At 40.7% G+C, this 21,585-nt stretch overlaps 1 protein-coding gene across 1 annotated transcript in view; it reads right to left on the reverse strand.

Moving 5' to 3' along the window:
• Positions 1-20,115, reverse strand: part of PRKCI (protein kinase C iota) — a 69,501-nt gene extending 49,386 nt beyond the window's left edge. The window contains exons 1-2 of the mRNA XM_005675332.3: positions 19,761-20,115; positions 3,485-3,606 (exon numbers count right to left, since the gene is read on the reverse strand). Coding sequence (XP_005675389.1) covers positions 3,485-3,606; positions 19,761-19,861 — 223 coding nt within the window. The 5' untranslated portion in view covers positions 19,862-20,115. The remainder of the gene's footprint in view (positions 1-3,484; positions 3,607-19,760) is intronic.

Consider the following 21,585-nt stretch of genomic DNA (forward strand, 5'->3'; position numbering starts at 1 on the left):
TTTACAATGTGCATATCATGTACATTTGCTACTGAGAGAGTCCCATACAACAGAAGAAATTCACATACAAAAATGTTTATTATATAGTAGCCAAAATTTCAAAACAGTCCAATGTCCATCAATCAAAGATTAAATAAACCATGAAATATCTACAATATGGAATATTTCACAGGGTTATAAAAAAGGTAATGATATAAACTGATGCATACTGAAATGAAACAATGTCCAACACTCATTATCAAAGTTCACTGGCTTGCATATATTTCTTTTTATGTGAAATAAGCTGTTTATTAGTGATGCATAGAAATAAGAATATTTATATATGCATAGGATATAAATGAATGATATACACTAAGCTGTGGTTTCCTTCCCTTAGGTGAGGGAAGAGAGGATAAAGGGCAAACAGAAGGTTTTTAAAATTTCATAATCATCTCTACTACTTTTCCCCCCCAAACAGTAAACATGGATTACTTTAGAGGAACTTTAAAAAATGTCTTAAAAAGTGAGAATGGGCTTCAGTTTATCCATAGCTTGAAGCTAGAAAAACATCTTTTCAGGGCTCTTCATATCAGTGAATACAGAAATAGCCAGCCCCAAATATTGAATTAAATATTAAAATGCCATTCCTTAAGATCAAATTCCATGGGTATTACAATTAATTGAGAACCATTACACAAAACTAGCATATTCAGGCATCCTTCAACTATACTTCAGTGACATTCCATCATGTAAAATAAAGGCTAATGTGGTTTGCAAAGCCTTCTGGGATCTAGTCCTATGCTTCTCAAACTGTAATATTCATGCAGCTCACATGTAGATCCTGTTAAAATGTAGATTCTGATTCAGTGATGGGGCTGGAGAGCCCCCTTTTCTATTAAGTACCACAGACTACTTCAAGTAGCAAGGATCCAGCCCAAGTTCCTTAGCACTCCCCATCCTTAACTTTGAAAATTAACTGATTTAAAAAATAATTTAGAAACTAGCTTTATCTTAAGCATCTCTCCCTCAGCAGTCATTTTTGTAAAGTGAATTAACATAAAATCTCAATTTTTAAAAAGCCCTTTTGGGGCAGCAATAATAGCCCTTATGAATAATCAGCATCTGATCTGAATAGCAATTGAGTAGCATTTTAATTATTTGCTGGCAGGGGGAGCTATATTTTAAAAAGCAGCATTAGTGTAACTAGGCCTCCATGGCTTCTGGTTAACACATTAAATATAAAAACTCTCCACCACCTCCAAAGTTTCCACCACAACCCACAAAGTTGCCACAGCCACCTTCACGACCCCTTTGTGATCCACGGACTGCGTTTCTTGTTTAGAAAGGGCCTTTTTCATGTCACAGCTCATCCATTAATAGTGTGTTATTGCTGAACACCAATTTTATCAACTGTATCATGATCACCAAAAGTTACAAAAGCAGGGACTTCCCTGGTGGTCCAGTGGTCAAGAATCCACGTTGCAACGCAGGAGATGCAGGTTTGATCCCTGGTCAGGGAACTAAGATCCCACATGCCGAGAAGCAACTAAGCCTGCACACTGCAACTACCAAGCTCACACGCCTCAACTAGAGTCTGTGCACCGCTATGAAAGATCCCCCATGCTGCAACTAAGGCCCGATGCAGTCAAATAAATAAGTAAATAAATACTTTTTAAAAGTTACAAAAGCAAATCCTCTCTTTTCTCCACTCTACCTGTCTTCCATAACTTCTATAGTTTCAATCTTGCCATACTTTTCAAAGCAGTCGCTCATATTCTTCGGTATCTTCTTTAATACCTTCAACGAAAATTTTCTTTGCTTTCAAAAGGGCATTAGGCCTTACAGAATCCTCCAGAAACAACTCTCTGGTTTCACCCAACACCTAGCAACTTCGTGTGGTTCTGCACTCGTTGCCACATCCACCTCTTCAACACTTGAGTAAGTCATCAGACTATAAGTCCTAGAATGTTTTGTTTGGGCATCTCTCGTAACTGCTCGATCTGTCAGTGTGCCCCATTTCTCACAATGTTCTCTTAAACTATGATCTGTAGTTTCAGAGCAGAGTTCTCAACTGTGCTGGTTCCTCTGGATCATGGCCCCCCTCCTTCTGGTGGTGGCCAGCTGGGGGTGATCTGGTAGTGGTTTCACCTCTGTTCCCTGGTGGCTCAAATGTAAAGAATCCACCTGCAATGCAGGAGACTCAGGTTCAATCCCTGGGTCGGGAAGATCCCCTGGAGAAGGGAATGGCAACTCACTCTAGTATTCTTGCCTGGAGAATCCCATGCACAGAAGAGCCTGGCAGGCTACAGTCCATGAGGTCGCAAAGAGTCAGACATGGCTAAGTGTGACTAACGCTTTCACTTTCACTTTGAGACCAGACTTCAAGTTCAATAATGGGACCAAGAGGAAGAGGCCTCCCCATTATTTCAACTTAGTGAATTATTGCCCTTCCCCACATACCATGTTCTTCATAACTTCATGCCTTTTTATATCTTATACTTTCTTATACTTTCTCTATTTTTTTCTGGTTCTCCCCTCACCTACTCCCCTTCAAAAGCTTTTACTCTGTTAGAGGTTTAGTTCAAACTTTACAGATATTTCAGGCATATGTGAATGCTGTCTCTTTCTTATTCTGAGACTCCTATGCATTCAGGGTTGACCGTCACACTTGTTTTTCCTAAGTCCATCTCCCTGTAGAGTTTGAGGATAAAAAATATCCCTTCTCAGCACACAGATATAAAACAAATGCTGTGTATAAGTCATTAAAGAATTAAGTTTCTAGGACTTCCCTGGTGGTCCCGTGGTTAAGACTCAGCTCCCAATGCAGGGGACCCAAGTTCAATCCCTGCTCAGGGAACTACATCCCACATGCTGCACCCAAGAGATTGCAAGCAGCAACTAAAGATGCCACGTGCCCCAACTAAGACTCTGCACACCCAAATAACATTTTTTTTTAATTAAATTTCTGCCACCACCTTTGAAATAATGGTTGTCACAATCACTTTTTCATTTAATTAATTAATAAATTAATTTTGGCTGTGCTGAGTCTATGCTACTGTGCCAGCTTTTCTTTAGTTGCAGCAAGTAGGGGCTACGCTCTCTGGTTGTGGTGTGATGGCTTCTCATTGCAGTGGCTTCTCCTATTGCTGAGCACAGGCTCTAGGGTATACGGGCTTCAGATTGCAGCTCACGGGCACGAGAGCACAGGCTCAAACAGTTGGGGTGAACAGGCTTAGCTGCTCTGTGGCATGGGGGATCTTCCAGGTCTGGGAACAGAACCTGTGTCTCCTGCATTGGCACTCGGATTCTTTATCACTGAGCCACCAGGGAAGCGCCTCTCTGGTACTCTTTTAAATGCTTGAGGGAAAAAAAGAATGGCATCAAATTTCTAATATACCTTTCCCTCCTTATATTAATTAGAATTTTTACTACACTTTAAAAGCAAACAACAGAATGGCATCTGAAATCGAATGCTCACACAGGCAGCCCTCTCTTTGCCACTCACCTTCCTCATCTATCCATTTCATGGTGAAAAGCTGTTCATTGTCAAAAGAACACATGTCTCGAACCTCATTACAAAGACCCTCGAAGGATATTGAAGGTTCAAAATGTGTTATCATGATATCCCTGAAAAAGAAAAAGGAGTCTTAAGTTAGAGAGTGACTAATAATGCCTGATGATTTGATGGAGTTCAGAGATTCTGTGTGGGCATCAACACGTGTCACTTCCAGTAAACTATCTCTGCAAAAAATAAAACACCAATACTTAATAATGCTTAAAAATAAAAACAGTGGTTTTGTGAGAAATCTTAACCTCCCCTCCTCATTCAAGAAGCCCACCCTACGTGCTTTAACAAAGAGGAGGCCCACTTTTGCTCTAATGCTAGTTACCAGAAGCCCACTCTTCTGTGAGCATTATACTCCAAAGGCAAGTAGCTCTATTATTGGTCAGCTTCTGGATTATACTTAACTGAAACAGCTTACAGTCTCTAATTGCTAATCTCCCCTTCCCTAGAAGTCTATCTTCATCAAAGAGATGGCCCTTCAAAAATTTAATAAGGATCTGTCACGCCCTCTTCCTCAGCCTGGTGGTTAGGATTAGCAACCACCCAGATTCGCAACCCAATCCCCAAAATTGGCTTTAAAATATAATTCATATTACAAGGTAGACACACCAAAAAAAGAAGAATAGACACAAATGTGCATTTATTTTCATATTACTGTTAGGTAGATCATAACACCTAAATAAATCCACCGAGCAGCTATTTACTACAAGACTCAAAAACACAACAAAATGTTTTAGAACAAAAGCCTGGGTGTTCCTCCAAGGAACCATGAGAAGACTCCCTGTGATCTAATCCCCACGGAGTAGCCAGCCACAGGCATCCTTTCCAAGGAAAGTCAGATAGACCCAATGACTAATTCAACAAATATATAGCGATCTCCATGTGCCAGGCTCTGTCATAAGGGTTTTACAAAATTAAGGTCGTTCATGTCTTTCCTTTGCTTTAAACTCTCCAAATGCCTTTCCCAAAAGTAAAGGGAAACCCAAAGTCCCCAGCAGGGTCTACAAGGCCCTGTAGGAACTGGCCCTTGCTGCCTCTCTGACCTACCTCTTCTACCACTGGACAGATAAACCAAAGTTTAGAGTCCACCATCTCCCCCAGCTAAAAATGTAAGCTTGATGAAAAGTAGGAATTTTGTTCATTATATTCCTAGTGGCCAACACAATGTCTAGTACAGAACGGGTATTCAATAAGTAGCTGCTGAAGAAAGGAAGGAAATCTGTTAGGGACAGTGTGAACTGACATGGGTAGTTGGAATATAGAATGTGGAGTAAGAAGTAAGGTATTAAAATTGTTGGTCATCTGCAAACAAAAGTTAAAACTCCAGTCTTCAGAGGCTCTAGAGAAGCTTAGCAGAGAGCCACCCATGGAAAGTGAGTGGCCTTTTCTTGAAAGTGACGCTCTTCCCAAGCATATCATGGTTTCATGCCCCTGCCTCTTGGAACTCTCTTGCCGTGGCTTTCGTAGCAGTCTGCTTCCCTGTCTCCCTTTCTACCATTCTGAACACTTATTAAGCCTCCTCCTGTCTTCAATCATAAGACATTCTTCACACCTTCTCTCATATTCCTTCTCTTTCTCTTCCTGAAACCTAATTCAATTTTAGTGTTTTATCTATTAACTCTATGTAGTTCAGTTCAGTTCAGTCGCTCAGTCGTGTTCAACTCTGCAACCCCATGAATCGCAGCAGGCCAGGCCTCCCTGTCCATCACCATCTCCCGGAGTTCACTCAGACTCATGTCCATCGAGTCTGTGATGCCATCCAGCCATCTCATCCTCGGTCGTCCCCTTCTCCTCCTGCCCCCAATCCCTCCCAGCATCAGAGTCTTTTCCAATGAGTCAACTCTTCACATGAGGTGGCCAAAGTACCGGAGTTTCAGCTTCAGCATCATTCCCTCCAAAGAAATCCCAGGGCTGATCTCCTTCAGAATGGACTGGTTGGATCTCCTTGTAGTCCAAGGGACTCTCAAGAGTCTTCTCCAACACCACAGTTCAAAAGCATCAATTCTTCGGCGCTCAGCTTTCTTCACAGTCCAACTCTCACATCCATACATGACTACTGGAAAAACCAAAGCCTTGACTAGATGGACCTTAGTCAGCAAAGTAATGTCTCTGCTTTTCAATATGCTATCTAGGTTGGTCATAACTTTTCTTCCAAGGAGCAAGCGTCTTTTAATTTCATGGCTGCAGTCACCATCTGCAGTGATTTTGGAGCCCAAAAAAATAAACTCTGACACTGTTTCCACTGTTTCCCCATCTATTTCCCATGAAGTGATGGGACCGGATGCCATGATCTTCGTTTTCTGAATGTTGAGCTTTAAGCCAACTTTTTCACTCTCCTCTTTCACTTTCATCAAGAGGCTTTTGAGTTCCTTTTCACTTTCTGCCATAAGGGTAGTGTCATCTGCATATCTGAGGTTATTGATATTTCTCCCAGCAATCTTGATTCCAGCTTGTTTCTTCCAGCCCAGCGTTTCTCATGATGTACTCTGCATAGAAGTTAAATAAGCGGGTGACAATATACAGCCTTGATGTACTCCTTTTTCTATTTGGAACCAGTCTGCTGTTCCATGTCCAGTTCTAACTGTTGCTTCCTGATCTGCATACAGATTTCTCAAGAGGCAGGTCAGGTGGTCTGGTATTCCCATCTCTTTCAGAATTTTCCACAGTTTATTGTGATCCACACAGTCAAAACTCTATGTAAGTATCTCCTAAATCTGTAATTTCAGCTCTCTTTGTGGTATTTAATACTCTAGATAAGCTGGTTCCAATTTCTAGTCTCAATGTGATCCCACCATTTCCAGCACACTTTATTACAGACCTCTGTACTCACAATCCCCATACATAAGACTGTGATGATCCATGTTTTAACCCTGTCACTTCCTCAGTTTAAGGAGGGAGGTGGAAATTTTTCTTCAACATCATCTTTTTTCTTCAATATCAACTTCCATTAAACCTTTTTTAACCGCATAGGCCCAATGGTCTACACTTCTAAACCTGCCCAACCTGTATCTTATGCTCCATTTTTTTGTTATTCAATTAATTATATACACACATTCTTAGCTAAATTATAAACTGGAAGATAAAAAATTCTTGACTCTTTACTACATTCATATAACTATTTTATATACACAATAGGGACTCAAATATTCCTTAACTGAATGTAGAAGATTGCCAGGAGAAATATCAATAACCTCAGATATGTGCATGACACCACCTTTATGACAGAAAGTGAAGAACTACTAAAGAGCCTCTTGATGAAAGTGAAAGAGGAGAGTGAAAAAGTTGGCTTAAAGCTCAACATTCAGAAAACTAAGATCATGGCATCTGGTCCCATCACTTCACGGCAAATAGATGGGGAAACAGTGGAAACAGTGGCTGACTTTATGTTTTTGTGCTCCAAAATCAATACAGATGGTGATTGCAGCCATGAAATTAAAAGACGCTTACTCCTTGGAAGAAAAGTTATGACTAACCTAGACAGCATATTAAAAAGCAGAGATATTACTTTGCCAACAGAGGTCCGTCTAGTCAAGGCTATGGTTTTTCCAGTGGTCATGTATGGATGTGAGAGTTGGACTATAAAGAAAGCTGAGTGCTGAAGAATTGATGCTTTTGAACTGTGGTGTTGGAGAAGACTCTTTAGAGTCCCTTGGATTGCAAGGAGATCCAGCCAGTCCATCCTAAAGGAGATCAGTCCTGAATATTCATTGGAAGGACTGAGGCTGAAGCTGAAAACTCCAATACTTTGGCCACCTGATGCAAAGAATTGATTCATTTGAAAAGACCCTGATGCTGGGAGGGATTGGGGGCAGGAGAAGAAGGGGACGACAGAGAATAAGATGGTTGGATGGCATCACCGACTCAACGGACATGAGTTTGAGTAAACCCTGGGAGTTGGCGATGGACAGGGAGGCCTGGCGTGCTGCAGTCCACAGGGTCGCAGAGTTGGACACGACCGAGCGACTAAACTGAACTGACAAGGAAATACCACGGTTTATGTTTCCTTAGTCTATAAATATGTACAGATTCTTTAGTGTGTTTCAGGTGTTTGAACAAACAGGTTATATGATTTTCATAATAAGTGTCAAACTAATCCTGTTTTAGAGATTTAAAAAGCAAAAGCACACAGGAATATTTGCCAGAGTTTCACAGGAAACAGAAAATTAATTCAAATCCACATCTCCTACACTTGTGGGTGCTGTGATCTGACCATTCCCCTCTCCACTCCACCTTCAGAATTCCCCATTAGCAATAGAGCACCTGTCATACCAGCTGCCAAGAATGCTACCATCAGACATCCCCAGTCTTCAGCTTCTTTCAGAGATTTGACTTCTCATCTATAGTCAAAGCCCGTTCCTGGTCAGCCCACAACCAATGACCAATTCAGTATAAAGGTCCTACATGTGACTTGCAAAAGCTATGAAGTACCAATTCATCTTTAGAACTCCCCAGAGGGTGAGCGAAGGTTTCTGTTGAGACTTCATAGCATCTTGATATTTTCCTACCTAAGCTTGCTTCCTTCCCTCCCCTTATCTTCCACAGCTATCAACCCCAAATGTACACCTGAAAAACCACCTGAATGCTCATCTCCAACACTACCTCCCACAACAGCATCCACCCAAAGCATAGCTACCATCAGATGTTATTTTGTGACAAAAGCATAATGAGTATGCAAAGGCAACCCACTCCAGTGCTCTTGCCTGGAAAATCCCATGGATGGAGGAGTCTGGTAGGCTGCAGTCCATGGGGTTGCTGAGAGTCGGACATGACTGAGCAACTTCACTTTGACTTTTCACTTTCATGCACTGGAGAAGGAAATGGCAGCCCACTCCAGTATTCTTGCCTGGAAAATCCCATGGATGGAGGAGTCTGGTGGGCTGCAGTCCATGGGGTTGCTGAGAGTCGGACATGACTGAGCGACTTCACTTTGACTTTTCACTTTCATGCATTGAAAGGAAATGGCAGCCCACTCCAGTATTCTTGCCTGGAGAATCCCAGGGATTGGGGGAGCCTGGTGGGCTGACGTCTATGGGATCACACAGAGTCGGACACGACTGAAGCAACTTAGCAGCAGCGAGTCAATCTCACTTTTAAGAGACTGGCTAATAAAAACTATAATCCTTGTTTCAGAGATTTAATGAGTCTAATTTAGTACATGGGCTTCCAAGCTGGCTCAGATAGTAAAGAAGCCACCTGCAATGCGTGAGACCTGGGTTTGATCCCTGGGTCAGGAAGATCCCCTGAAGGAGGGAATGGCAACCCACTCCAGTATTCTTGCCGGGGAAAATCCCCATGGACAGAGGAGCCTGTACGATTTAGTAGATGAAACTAATTTTTTTTTTTCAGAGAAAATACATTGCCAGCACATAAAAATTATACATATTCCCCCAACTAAATGTAAAATTCATGAGAGCAAACATTTTGTTTTGCTCATTGCTGTATCACCAATATCTAAAACAACATCTGGCCCAGAATTAATATACGTTGAGTGAATGGAGGTGTCATATGTTGGACTCTAAAAAAAGCATGAGGAAATGTAAAATAAAAAGCGTTCCACAAAGGAGGAATGACATATTTGAGGTAGCCATAGTATAATGGTTCAGACATGAGAGCTAAAGCCAGTATGTTTGGGTTTGAATCCCGGCTCTATGACTTACCAGCTGTATGGTCTTAAGTGAATTATTTGACTTCTAAGAATGTTGGCTCAATTTCCTCACCTATAAAATGAGAATAATATTATCTCCTATGATATTTTAAGGATTTAATGTGTCAAGTGAATTCACACTTGTAATACTTAGAATAATACCTAGTATATTGTTTGGTTTTTAGTCGCTAAGCTGTGTCTGGCTCTTTTGTGATCCCATGGACTGTAGCCTGCAAGTCCTGGGATTTCCCAGGGAACAAATCTGGACTGGTTGCCATTTCCTCCTCCACGAGATCCTCCCAATCCAGGGATCACATCTGAGTCTCCCGCACTGGCAGGTGGATTCTTTACCACCGACGCGCCAGGGAAGACCAACCTAGCACACAGCATACCCTCAATGTGCTTAACAACTTTTAAAACTTTATGTATTCATATAACACTTTAAATACAAAGGGAACCTTATTAGATGAAAATAATCCAGCTTTCTAAAGACAACACACAGATTGTTCAATATGGTGGAGGGAACAAACATCTATATCCTTTCTGAGTGAAAATATTAGTTTCTCAGTCGTGTCCAACTCTTTGTGACCCCATGGACTGTGGCCCGCCAGGCTTCTCTCTTCACGGAATTCTCCAGGCAAGAATATAGGAGTGGTTTGCCCATTCCCTTCTCCAGGGGATCTTCCCGACCCAGGGATTGAACCCAGGTCTTTCACACTGTAGGCAGATTATTTACTGTCTGAGCCACCAGGGAAGCCCCTTTCATTCTAAGGGCCCACGGAAATGACAGAAAATTGAAAATGACAAGTTTATTAACGTCTTAGAAAAGGCATCAACAGCAGACCAGAAAGTATGAAAAACTCCTGGATGACTGAAAACAGATGAGATAAAATTGATGGAGAAAACATACCAGCCCCTAAAATTAAAGGTAACTGGAACCCTTTAAAGAGAGAAGTTTTACTGACACAAAATTACTTTTCCTTCTCTAAACATCTAACCACAGGTTTTCAAGTGCACCACACTTACATAAGCATTCATTATAACTGCTTTTTAAAAACTGCTTTAAAAAATATGAGTTAAAGAACAGAACAACGTTATATACCTTTACAATGTAAAAATTAACAAGAAAAATCAAGACGTGAGAAAGAAAAAGGAAGGATAAATTCAAAAACATGTCTTTCCTAATGGAGAGTCAATACTCTTATCTAAAACTAATAATTAAATATAAAAGCAAAGAAAAAAAATAACCTGAATTTAAAAATAGTCAAAGGACTTGAACAGACACTTCTCCAAAGAGTATATAGAAATGGCCAACAAGCTTAAGAAAAAATGTTTATCATCACTAATTATCAGAAAAATGCAAATCAAAACCATAATGATAGGGCAGAAATTAACACAACAAACTATATTGTAAATCAACTACACACCAATAGAAAAAAACACAATAAAATGTCACCTCATATCCATCAGGATGGCTATTATCAAAAACCTAGAATAACAAGTATAATCAAAGATGTGGAGAAACTGGTGCCCTGTGTACTACTGGTGGGAATGTAGAATGGTGCAGCAGCTATAGAAACCAGTGTGGATGTTCCTCAAAAAATTTTAAAAAGTATTTCCATATGATCCAGCAATTCCACTTCTGGCTACATATATCCAGAAGAACTGAAAGCAGGGAATCCAACAGATATCTGTGCACCCACATTCACAGCAGCATTATTCACACTGGCCAAAAGGTGGAGGCAACCCAAGTGTTCACTGACAGATGAATACATACACTAAATGTGATATACAAACACAAAGAAGTATTATTCAGCCTTAAAAAGAAAGTAAATTCTCATGCATGCTACAATATGAATGAATCTTGAAGGTGAAATAAGCCAGTCGCCAAAAGACAAATACTGTATGACTCCATGTATATGAAGTATCTCAGTACTAAGGACTAAGGATTCGCTCAGTTGTGTCCAACTCTTTGCGACCCCGTGGGCTCTTTGTAGCCCACCAGGCTCCTCCGTCCATGGGATTCTCCAGGCAAGGTTGCCATTGCCTTCTCCAGGGGATCTTCCCAACCCAGGGATCAAACCCAGGTCTCCCGCGCTGCAGGCAGACACTTTAACCTCTGAGCCACCAGGAGTCAAATTCATAGAAACAGAAAACAGAATAGTAGTTGCCAGGGGTTGGGGGTTGGAGGAGGACAAAGAATTGTTAATATGTAACTTCAGTTTTGCAAAATGAAAAAGTTTTGGAGATTGGTCACATAACAATGTGAATATAGCTAACGTTACTCAACTGTACACTTGAAAATGGTTAAGATAGTCAATTTAAAACATTTTACTATAATTATAAATAAAAGAAAAAGCAGGAGGAGGTATATTATTTAAGTTTTACATGTGAGGCAATGAAAAAGTGCTAAATTCCTCATCTTTCATACTGATCAACAGATATAATAAAAAGAAAGCAAAATTTTAATAGTAGTTAAATCTAGGTGGTGGAACTGGGGATTAGGAGGAGGTAAGAGATAGAAAGAAGAGGTACTTTGTAAATATTGAAACCCTTCTGAATGGCATAGATTATAATTAATTTTTCTACCATGTAAAGGTATGATTTTATGATATGTTACTCTATAATAAAATAAATACAAATAAAATATAAAACAAATTTTAAATTACTGTTATACATAAATAAAATTATTGTTCTAATTATTTTTAAAATTTGTATTTTAAAAAGAAAATTAAAGCAGAAAATAGTTCCTTCCTCTAGTGACATTAAAAGGCAACTTGCTTACCTTAAAGCAATCTTTCTTTCAAATTATCTCCCAGGTTACTAGTATGAGGGAATGAGGATTGGGAGAATACATTTTAGAACTAAATCAGAAGAGAAGAAAAGGCTTCCACTGAACTTCCCTGGCAAAGAACAAGTGTGACATTATCTCTTTGAATGCAAAGAGAAGAAATTAGTATGATCAGATGTCATCAAAATATGAATTTCTTAAGGTCCAGTTCAGTTCAGTCACTCAGTCGTGTCTGACTCTTTGCGACCCCATGAATCGCAGCACGTCAGGCCTCCCTGTTCATCACCAACTCCAGGAGTTCACTCAGACTCTCGTCCATCGAGTCCGTGATGCCATCCAGCCATCTCACCCTCTGTCGTCCCCTTCTCCTCCTGCCCCCAATCCCTCCCAACATCAGAGTCTTTTCAAATGAGTCAACTCTTCGCATGAGGTGGCCAAAGTATTGGAATTTCAGCTTCAGCATCATTCCCTGCAAAGAAATCCCAGGGCTGATCTCCTTCAGAATGGACTGGTTGCATGCAGTCCAAGGGACTCTCAAGAGTCTTCTCCAACACCACAGTTCAAAAGCATCAATTCTTCGGCGCTCAGCCTTCTTCACAGTCCAACTCTCACATCCATACATGACTACTGGAAAAACCATAGCCTTGACTAGACGGACCTTTGTTGGCAAAGTAATGTCTCTGCTTTTGAATATGCTATCTAGGTTGGTCATAACTTTTCTTCCAAGGAGTAAGCGTCTTTTAATTTCATGGCTGCAGTCACCATCTGCAGTGATTTTGGAGCCCCCCAAAATAAAGTCTGACACTGTTTCCACTGTTTCGCCATCTATTTGCCATGAAGTGATGGGACTGGATGCCATGATCTTCGTTTTCTGAATGTTGAGTTTTAAGCCAACTTTTTCACTCTTCTCTTTCACTTTCATCAAAAGGCTTTTAGTTCTTTACTTTCTGCCATAAGGGTGGTGTCATCTGCATATCTGAGGTTATTGATATATTAAGGTCCACTCATAGTTAAAATTAACACTATGGAAGCATATTTGTAAATAATGCAGATTTTTCAGAAACTTATTTTTCAAGAGCTGTAAAATATTTTCAAAACATGCTTTAAAAATCCTTTAGAAATCATAAGTACATAGATCCTAAAGAGACTCAGTGAAGCAGTCAGGCTTTATCAACCGCCACTCCTTAAGTTCCAGGAACTAAAACCTTTAAGGGACTTTTTTTTATAAATACCCCTCTAAGTAATTGGGTAAGCACCATGTTCATATATCCCACAATCACCAGATCCTTACTATAGTACCAAAACTAAAAATAAACTGCAAAATAAAGATATTACTTCTAAGGTACAAAACAAATTATCCATGGAAGACTTTTTTCCTGGTTTTAACTTCAGTGTTGGCATAAATTAGCTTACCACTGGTCTTCAACAATAGAGTCTGCTTCACCACAAAGATGCCCCAAATGGTAAATTTAGATATAGTTTTAGCTGAATTTAAAAAAGAAAAGAAAAAAAGCATTTTTAACTGTGCTTCACCAGTCAAACAGTTTTAAGCATTCATTATGTTCCTATGTTCTAAAATAAAGAATCTAAAGCTTTTCCTTAGGACTAACTGCTTAAAAAAAAAAAAACAAACCTGAAAAAAAACCCCATATTCAGTCCTTTCGCTATTTCAACCTAAGTTTTTTTCCTAAATTAAATATAGCAGAATCAGAAAAAATTTTTTACTTGTGTTCACCAATATAACAGATTTAGGCACAATTATCCATGGATGTAATACCACTGGGTGAAAGGTGGTGAGGAAATATTTGTACAGTCTCAAAGTATCATCCCTCAAATTAATTGTTAATTATAAGAAAGCCATAATGCAACATCCATTTTTTAATAGTCAAGGAGATAGAAAAGAACTATGAAATATGAACTTGACAATAAAGAAAAAGTAATCTCAAAAAGGCCCATCAATATATTAACAGGGCAAGGAGAAACTTCTCTGAAGAGTAAGACTCAACTTTGTATTGTGGTTTACTAAGGCTCAAGTATTATCATCCATAAAATAGAAATGATATCTACGTCTCAATATTGTTTAAAAAAAAAGTTAGCATTTTTTGCCAATTGTATTTGCAAGAATTTAAAAGACTGATAAGATATAATGGAATCATAAGGAAAAATGCTTCATTTATACACTGTTATTGGGAATGTCAATTGATACATTTTTGGAGGACACTATCAAGTTTTAAAATAGGCATATCTTCAACCATTCAAGAATATATATTAAATATAAGGATATTCCTTCAACAAGCCTTGACAGAGCAATTTAATAAAAATTCATCAACCAGAGAAAAAGATTATATAAATTATGGTGTAACAACAGTATGCAACACTATGTGCCAATTATACAGAATGAGGCAGACTGCTCTATCTATATGTATCTACCTGTTTATCTGTCTATCCTGACATGGAAAAATGATCATGAATGAAAAAACTCAAGTTAAAGAAACACATATAAACATATGAACACATTTATAGGAAAAATAAACGTGAGTGTATATGTATACATATAATATATTGATATGATGTAGAATATCCCTAACTGTTAACAATGCCCCCCCTAGGAAGTGAGGGTGAGAGGTTATGGGGGAACTTTCTACTTTATATATTTCTGTATTTTAAATATTAACTCTGGTGCCTTGTCTTTATGATCTGCAGTCGGCTGCTGGTGGCATTTTTGTTCCTATCATTGTTCTCAGCCATGTTCCTACATAGGTTAGCTGTCTGTCACGTACAGTGCTGGGGACACAGAGTAGGCACACAAGAAACAGCTGTTCAATTGCTTCTGGACGTTTCCACCTGGATGCCCCCAAAGCAAATTTTGATTACTTGTTCCAGGGAATTAATTACCTTCTCTAATAAATCTCTTCTTTCTCTATTCCCTAGTCTATCCAAATGAGAAAATCCAAGACAGACTCAGACCCTCTCTCTTCTCCACAAACAATCACTCTCTAATTCATAATGATTCCACCCCCTGAAATCACCCCTGAATCCACATCCTCTTTTCCATCTCAGAATCTCTCACCTGGACTCCTTCCAAAGCCTCCAGATAAAAGTTCCATCCATTGCTCGTTCATTTACTACACTGGTTCCAAGACTGATCTTTCTAAAATAAAAATCTAACTCATGCATCCCTTACTTAAAATCTTCACCAGTGAGAAATAATCTGAAGTCCAAAGTATGATATTCAAGTCTTCCTCATCCAGTGCCTGTAACCTTCTTACTAGCTCACTTCTTATCGGTGCCCACTATACACTTTATGTCCTAATGAGGAATGACTATGGGACTAACAACTAAACCCATCTTAACTCCCCAAGCATATCATGCAGCTGTGCAATGCCTGGAATGACCTCCCACCCAACATCGTAGTCCACCAGACAAACAAACTTATCCTTTAATAGCCTCAAACACCGCATCCTCTAGGAGGGCTTCCCTCAACCCAAACTCCTCCCCAAGAGCCATCCGTACACACAAACACACAGACACACACACACACACACCACTTTATGCACTTTTTAAAGTCTTTTCTCCTACAAGTCTCTTGGTTCCTTAAAGGCAGAGCCTTATACCCACCTCGACATCCTCTGCGACCACTCTGGTACCACGTACCTGGCTTAGAGTACTTGATCGACAGTATTTATTAAACTGAGTAGAAACACACTGTGGTAAAATGTGAAATCCTAAACAAGACTGGGTTTTCTACAACCTGTGTTTTGATTAGGCTCATTTGAACCATGAAAGAAACAAACACTCAAGTAATCTTAGAAAGAGGTCCAGGAGCTGTATTAGAAAGCTATAAAGAAACACTGCTTTTTTTTCTCATTTCCTCAGCCCTTCAGTTTGCACATGGCGATTCTGGCCTCACCAGCCTCTCTGGTAACTCTTGAGCTTCAGTCCTCGCTGCTGACAAGCAGTTTATCTCCACATTATCTAATCCAAATTTCTGAGAGGGTTGTTTTGGGCTTGGCAGCAGGCCACCATGCCCTTTCTCTCTCTCTGGTGAAGCTATGGAGCTGCTGCCTCTGCTCAGGTGCCGGCCAGACGGTCTAGGACCAATAACCGACCTTCCCCTACCTTTCAACTCAATATATCATTCTTATTTCCATAGAACCCATACTGGAAGTATATCTCTAAAATTGTTTTGTAATACTTTTAAAAACACATCTTGCCAAGACTTGTCCACAGTGAGAAAATCCTGCATACTTCATCACTGAACCAGCTATACTTTCCAAATATGTAAGGAGCTCATCCCATTTTGTTTGCAGTTGTGCAATGAAAGAATCCTCTGGATTCATAACTGCTCAACAGCGGGTGGTTTACAAAGATTTTCACAAAATTTCTCTTATGTTTATTATGCAAGGAAATGAGTAGTCCAGATATTTCCTTGTTAAATTCTACCCCGTAATATTCAGTAACTTTATATAAGGATAGCACACACAATGGCAATCTACCACTAACCCACAAAACCTGTTTCTCCTCCTCCAAACTAACAGTAGGTAATGATTGAAGAAAGGCAAGCTACTCAGTGACAAGCTCATGGAAAGAGGAGTACAGGCCAGGAGACAGGCACTCTTAGGTGGTATCCAATAAACTCACATTCTCAGGGCTATTAATCTTCTGCTTAAAAACTAGAAAAGGGCTAATTAAATATCTTTTATATCTAGGGAGACAGCACAGTTGCACTAAGAACAAATTTAACAACATGAGAACACTAAACATCATTGAAAGGGGCAGCAATTCATGCACTAAAAAATTCTGGTTATTCCAAGATTTCAATATTCACTGGAAAGAAATATTGTTAGAAGGGGATAAGGGAAAAACTCTCCCCTAACAGCTGTTCTGATGATGTGAAAGAAAAGAAATTGTTTCAAGTGCAGATTGTCCTCACACTTCTTGATAGTAAGGGAAGAATTTTCTATTTAAACATCAGGCAGGTGTTCTAGACAGCCAACCTGTTTATTTAACTATCCTCATTGGTGACTCATTTTAGTTTCATCTGTAGTAATGAGCAGCTGACTACACAATATAATAACCATCAGTTTGGGTTATTGTTAATAAACATATAATCTTAACAGATCTAATTTCAGAGGTCAGAAATTGGAACAATTTGGAGTGCTGATGTTGTCTTCAAATGAGGCTTGAAATGAAGGCACTATTAGAAAGCTTTCATTGCATAAAGGCACTAAACGGCAAGAGGTTGATTCACTACTAATCAAAATTCATAGGTTTTTAAAAATAAGCAAAAAGATGTTAAACTGAGTGTCTTGGAGACATTTCAGTCAAGCATTAATAGGGTTATAAGTCCTTGCTGCTGCTAAGTCACCCCAGTCGTGCCCGACTCTATGCGACCCCATAGACGGCAGCCCACCAGGCTCCCCCGTCCCTGGGATTCTCCAGGCAAGAACACTGGAGTGGGTTGCCATTTTATCCTCCTTTAAAAAAAAATTATAATCAGAGCAGTACCTACATTCTAAAGTATAGCAGACTTAGATTTCTTTGCAAAGGAGAAGCTTACAATGATTTTTAATTTGTATACTTGTGAGGCCTATTTGGGCCTGTACGGTATCAGCGGTAAAACATCAGCCTGTCAAGGCAGGAGTCACTGGTTCGATCCCTGGGCAGGAAAGATCCCCTGGGGAGGGAAATGGCAAACAGTATTCTTGCCTGGAAAATTCCATGGACAGAGGAGTCTGGTGGGCTACTATCCACGGAGTCACAAAGGGTCCAACACAACTGAGCAATTAAGCACAAGGCCTATTTGCAATTGTCAAACTAATAAAAACAGGAGAAAAAAGGAAGAAGCACTATTTTCATGTTTCATAGTTGGAATCATTGAAAACTACCTAAATTTAATGTCAAGAATCAGAAAAGTAAACCGGTGAACTAAAAATAATAGTTTAACAATAAAAATTGAGAGGCATAGAGGAGCAAGGAAGCAGAGTGTAGGGTGCACCCAGTTTCTCATCCTTCAGAGGAAGGGATCACTAGATACCATCTAAAGTTGATAAATCACAAAACGGAAGTATAAAACTTTAAAGTAAGAAATAAAGGCAATCTCCAGAAGAACAAGAAATGAACTATCAATAATAGTTAACTCTTGAGGTTGGGAGGACTGGATGGGGAACACTTTTCATTTTATCAATTATAGTTAACTCAAGGTTGGAAGGACTGGATGGGGAACACTTTTCATTTTATATTTTTGAACAATTTGCGTGTTCCTACTGTGTGTGTGTGTGTGTGTGTGTGTGTGTGTGTGTAAATCTAGCTTTTTAAAACTGTCAATAATCAGACACTACAAAAAAACAAAATGTACTATATTTCGTTCTCTGTACCTAACAACTCACAGGCTGTCAACTTTATAAAAGAGAGCAGATTCTAAAGTGAAATATCTCATCTGTCAAATTAAAGATAAGGTAAAGGAAACAAAGCATTTTTTTTCCAGTGCAAAGTACAGAGCTATTGTTTTCAAATCAAGACTTCCTTGATCAATTTAAGCAAAACCACTGTTAACTGTCCAAAATAACTCCTTTAACTACTTCTGAATACAGTCAAGCTAATAAACAGAGCCCGAGGCTTCACTGCAGCAAACAAAATAATAAATCCTTTTATCAAATCAATAAGACACATAGAAGCTTATATTTTCTTGAAATCAAAACAAGGGAGGCATTTTGAAAGTTTGCTATCTTCACTGATCCTCTCAGGAATGTAAAAGTATGCACTGCAGTTTCAAACCTCCTAGTGCTTGAGTTTTTTTTTTTTTTTTTTTTAAAGCAATTTACTTCTGCTTGGACAAGCAGTTAAGACAGGCCACAGAAGCTGGGTTTTCTGTTAGCCCTCAGTTTCAAACTTTTTTGCTCACACTAACAGTTGTTCCTAAGTGTAATTATCTTAAAAAATTTTCACACAGCAACTGAATTCAAAGGAAGGGGGACACTTTAGATTACTGATTACAGAATATGATTTGATACTGTGATTTTAGGCCTGGGTTATTTTTGGTAACCACAGTAGTTGTAACTTAGGTGATAATATGAGTAAAGATCACAGATTTTAAAACTGCTTACTCTCACCCTCTTCTCTTCTTGCAGGACAAGACTTAAAGCAATGACAAAGAAGAGTTCACGGATTTTAATTTACACATACACAACCTAACCTAGGCAAGACCTAGTACCTAATGCATATCCCTGAAAACACATCAACTTTACTCAAATATAACCCCTACGTCTAATATACTGGCAGCCTGATCATATTCCTGACACATGTCGGGAGCTCTTCTATACCAAGACAAATCTGACTTAGAAAACCAGAGGCTATAGGCCTGCTGGTAATCACAAGGATCAGCAAGTGGAAGCAACCCCGTCTTTAAAACCTAATAGTAAACTTAGTTAACTAAGGCATCACTCAGAATCAACTTTCAACCCCCAATACATCCAGACTTAAAACACGTAAAGCTCTTTGTAAATCTTAGTAGGCGAGTCTCTCAAACCCACCAAGGGGACCTACTTACTCCAAGGCTCCTCCCCAGGACCCTACTCAGGATTCTCAGCCGTGCGGTTCCAGGGCGTCCTGCACCACCACTGGTCGTCCTCCCCCGACCACTCGGTCATCCATCCCAAGTCCCCCCGACTAGCCCGCCCAAACCATTCCTCCCACATCTCCAGACCCACATTCGCCCCTCCTCCAGGCCAAGCCGAGCTGGTCTTTCCCCACCCCTGCCACCCCCGCCGCAGGACACTCACCCGCGGTAGTAGGCTTTCACCCGGACCTGGTGAGAGTGGTCCCCAATGCCGCCGCCTGCGATCGGGTGAGACATGGTACTGCTGTCTCTCTGGGTCGGCATCTCCTTATTTCCCCGCCTCGCCGGAGGCCGAGGCTGCGGGGGGCGCGCCGGGCGCCGCAGGGGACTCCGCAGCTCGAGCCTCTCGCGGAGCCGCGGCTGCCCTTTCGCCTACCTGTCGTCCCCGCCCGCGGCGCGGACCCAAGTGTCGCCTCGCCTGGGCAGCCGGAACCGCACGGCTCCTCCCACCGCCGGCGGCCGACTCTGCCTCTACGGCAGCCCGGGCCCTGCACGCCTCCCGCCTCCGTCCCTCCCACCTCGCTCGCTCCAAAGGCCCACATTCCGGGGGAGGGCGGGTGCAACCATTGATCCAAATCAAGGAGCCTCAATGTCCGGCTGAACCATTCTTAGGGGAGCAAGGCAAAGGGGAGGGAGGATAGGGGCTGCTGAACATCATATCAGATTCCCCGGCAGGGGGTCTTGTGTGGGAGCTGTAACTGAGAGAATGTGAAGATTCAAATAACTATACTTTTGTAAAAAGCCCTCCCTACGAATATGGTTGGAGACAAGTGCTGCGGCATCTCACCCCAGTTTCCTAACTTGGTCGCGTCCGCGGTCAGCCGACTGGGGACTCGGAGAAGATTTGGAGTGCGGGTTTCTGGGATTTGGAGTCCCCGTGGAATTCTGGGACTTGAGGTTCCTTACAAGTAGAGAGCCCCGCCTTCTGTCTGTCTCCGGTTCGTGCCCCAGGAGACTTTGGCGTGCAAATCCTGAATCCACCTTGGGCATCCGAGGACATTGGAAATGATTGGGATTCGTCACAGTCTAAACTTTGTTCTCTGCTAAATTCTCCTTCCAATTGCATAAATCATCTCAATTATACAGTACCTTTTTGGGAAACAATTTGATTAAGGGCTCAGGATAGCGTCTTTTCGGAGAAGGCAATGGCAACCCACTCCAGTGTTCTTGCCTGGAGAATCCCAGGGACGGCGGAGCCTGGTGGGCTGCCGTCCAAGGGGTCGCACAGAGTCGGACACGACTGAAGCGACTTAGCAACAGCAGCAGCATAGCGTCTTTTACGGAAAGAATGTAGTATAATATATGTAACAAATGTAATAATAAATGTAATGAAGAAACTCAGAAGGTATGATGGAAGACTTGACTTTTCTTCCTTCTGCTGCCCCCATATCTTGGCCCTTGTATATTGCCCTTGCATGGAACAGATGCACAATGAATATTTAGCCAATCAGTCAAGCCATCCAACTAGCCATGCATCATCATTTATTTATTTTTGGCTGCACTGGGTCTTTGTTGCTGCATGGGGGCTTTCTGTAGTTGCAGCAAGCAGGGGCTACTCCTCGTTGAGGTATGGTGGCTTTTCACTGCTGTGGCTTCTCTTGCTGCAGAGCAGTGGCTCTGGGTGCAGAGCGGTGGCTCTGGCTCTTGGTTGCTCCCTCTGTCTGTGGGATCTTCCTGGACCAGGGATTGAACCGTGTGCTCCGCATTGGTAGGCAGATTCTTAACCATTAGACCAACCACTAGGGAAGCCTACATCAGCATTTTTTAACATCATTAAAACATTGTTAACATCGACTGTTGTTCATAGTAGCTTTGCCAACTTACATTCCCATCCTAATACTATTTTTATTATTCATTGCTAGTGTATAGAAATGCAATCGATTTGGTATATATCTGAATCCTAGGTTGGATTGCTGCATTCATTCATTAGTTCTAATAGTATTTTGATGAATTCATTAGAGCTTCCTTTGTACAAGATTATGCCATTT

The sequence above is a fragment of the Capra hircus genome, chromosome 1 (genome assembly GCF_001704415.2).
Source record: "Capra hircus breed San Clemente chromosome 1, ASM170441v1, whole genome shotgun sequence".
Taxonomy (NCBI): domain Eukaryota; kingdom Metazoa; phylum Chordata; class Mammalia; order Artiodactyla; family Bovidae; genus Capra; species Capra hircus.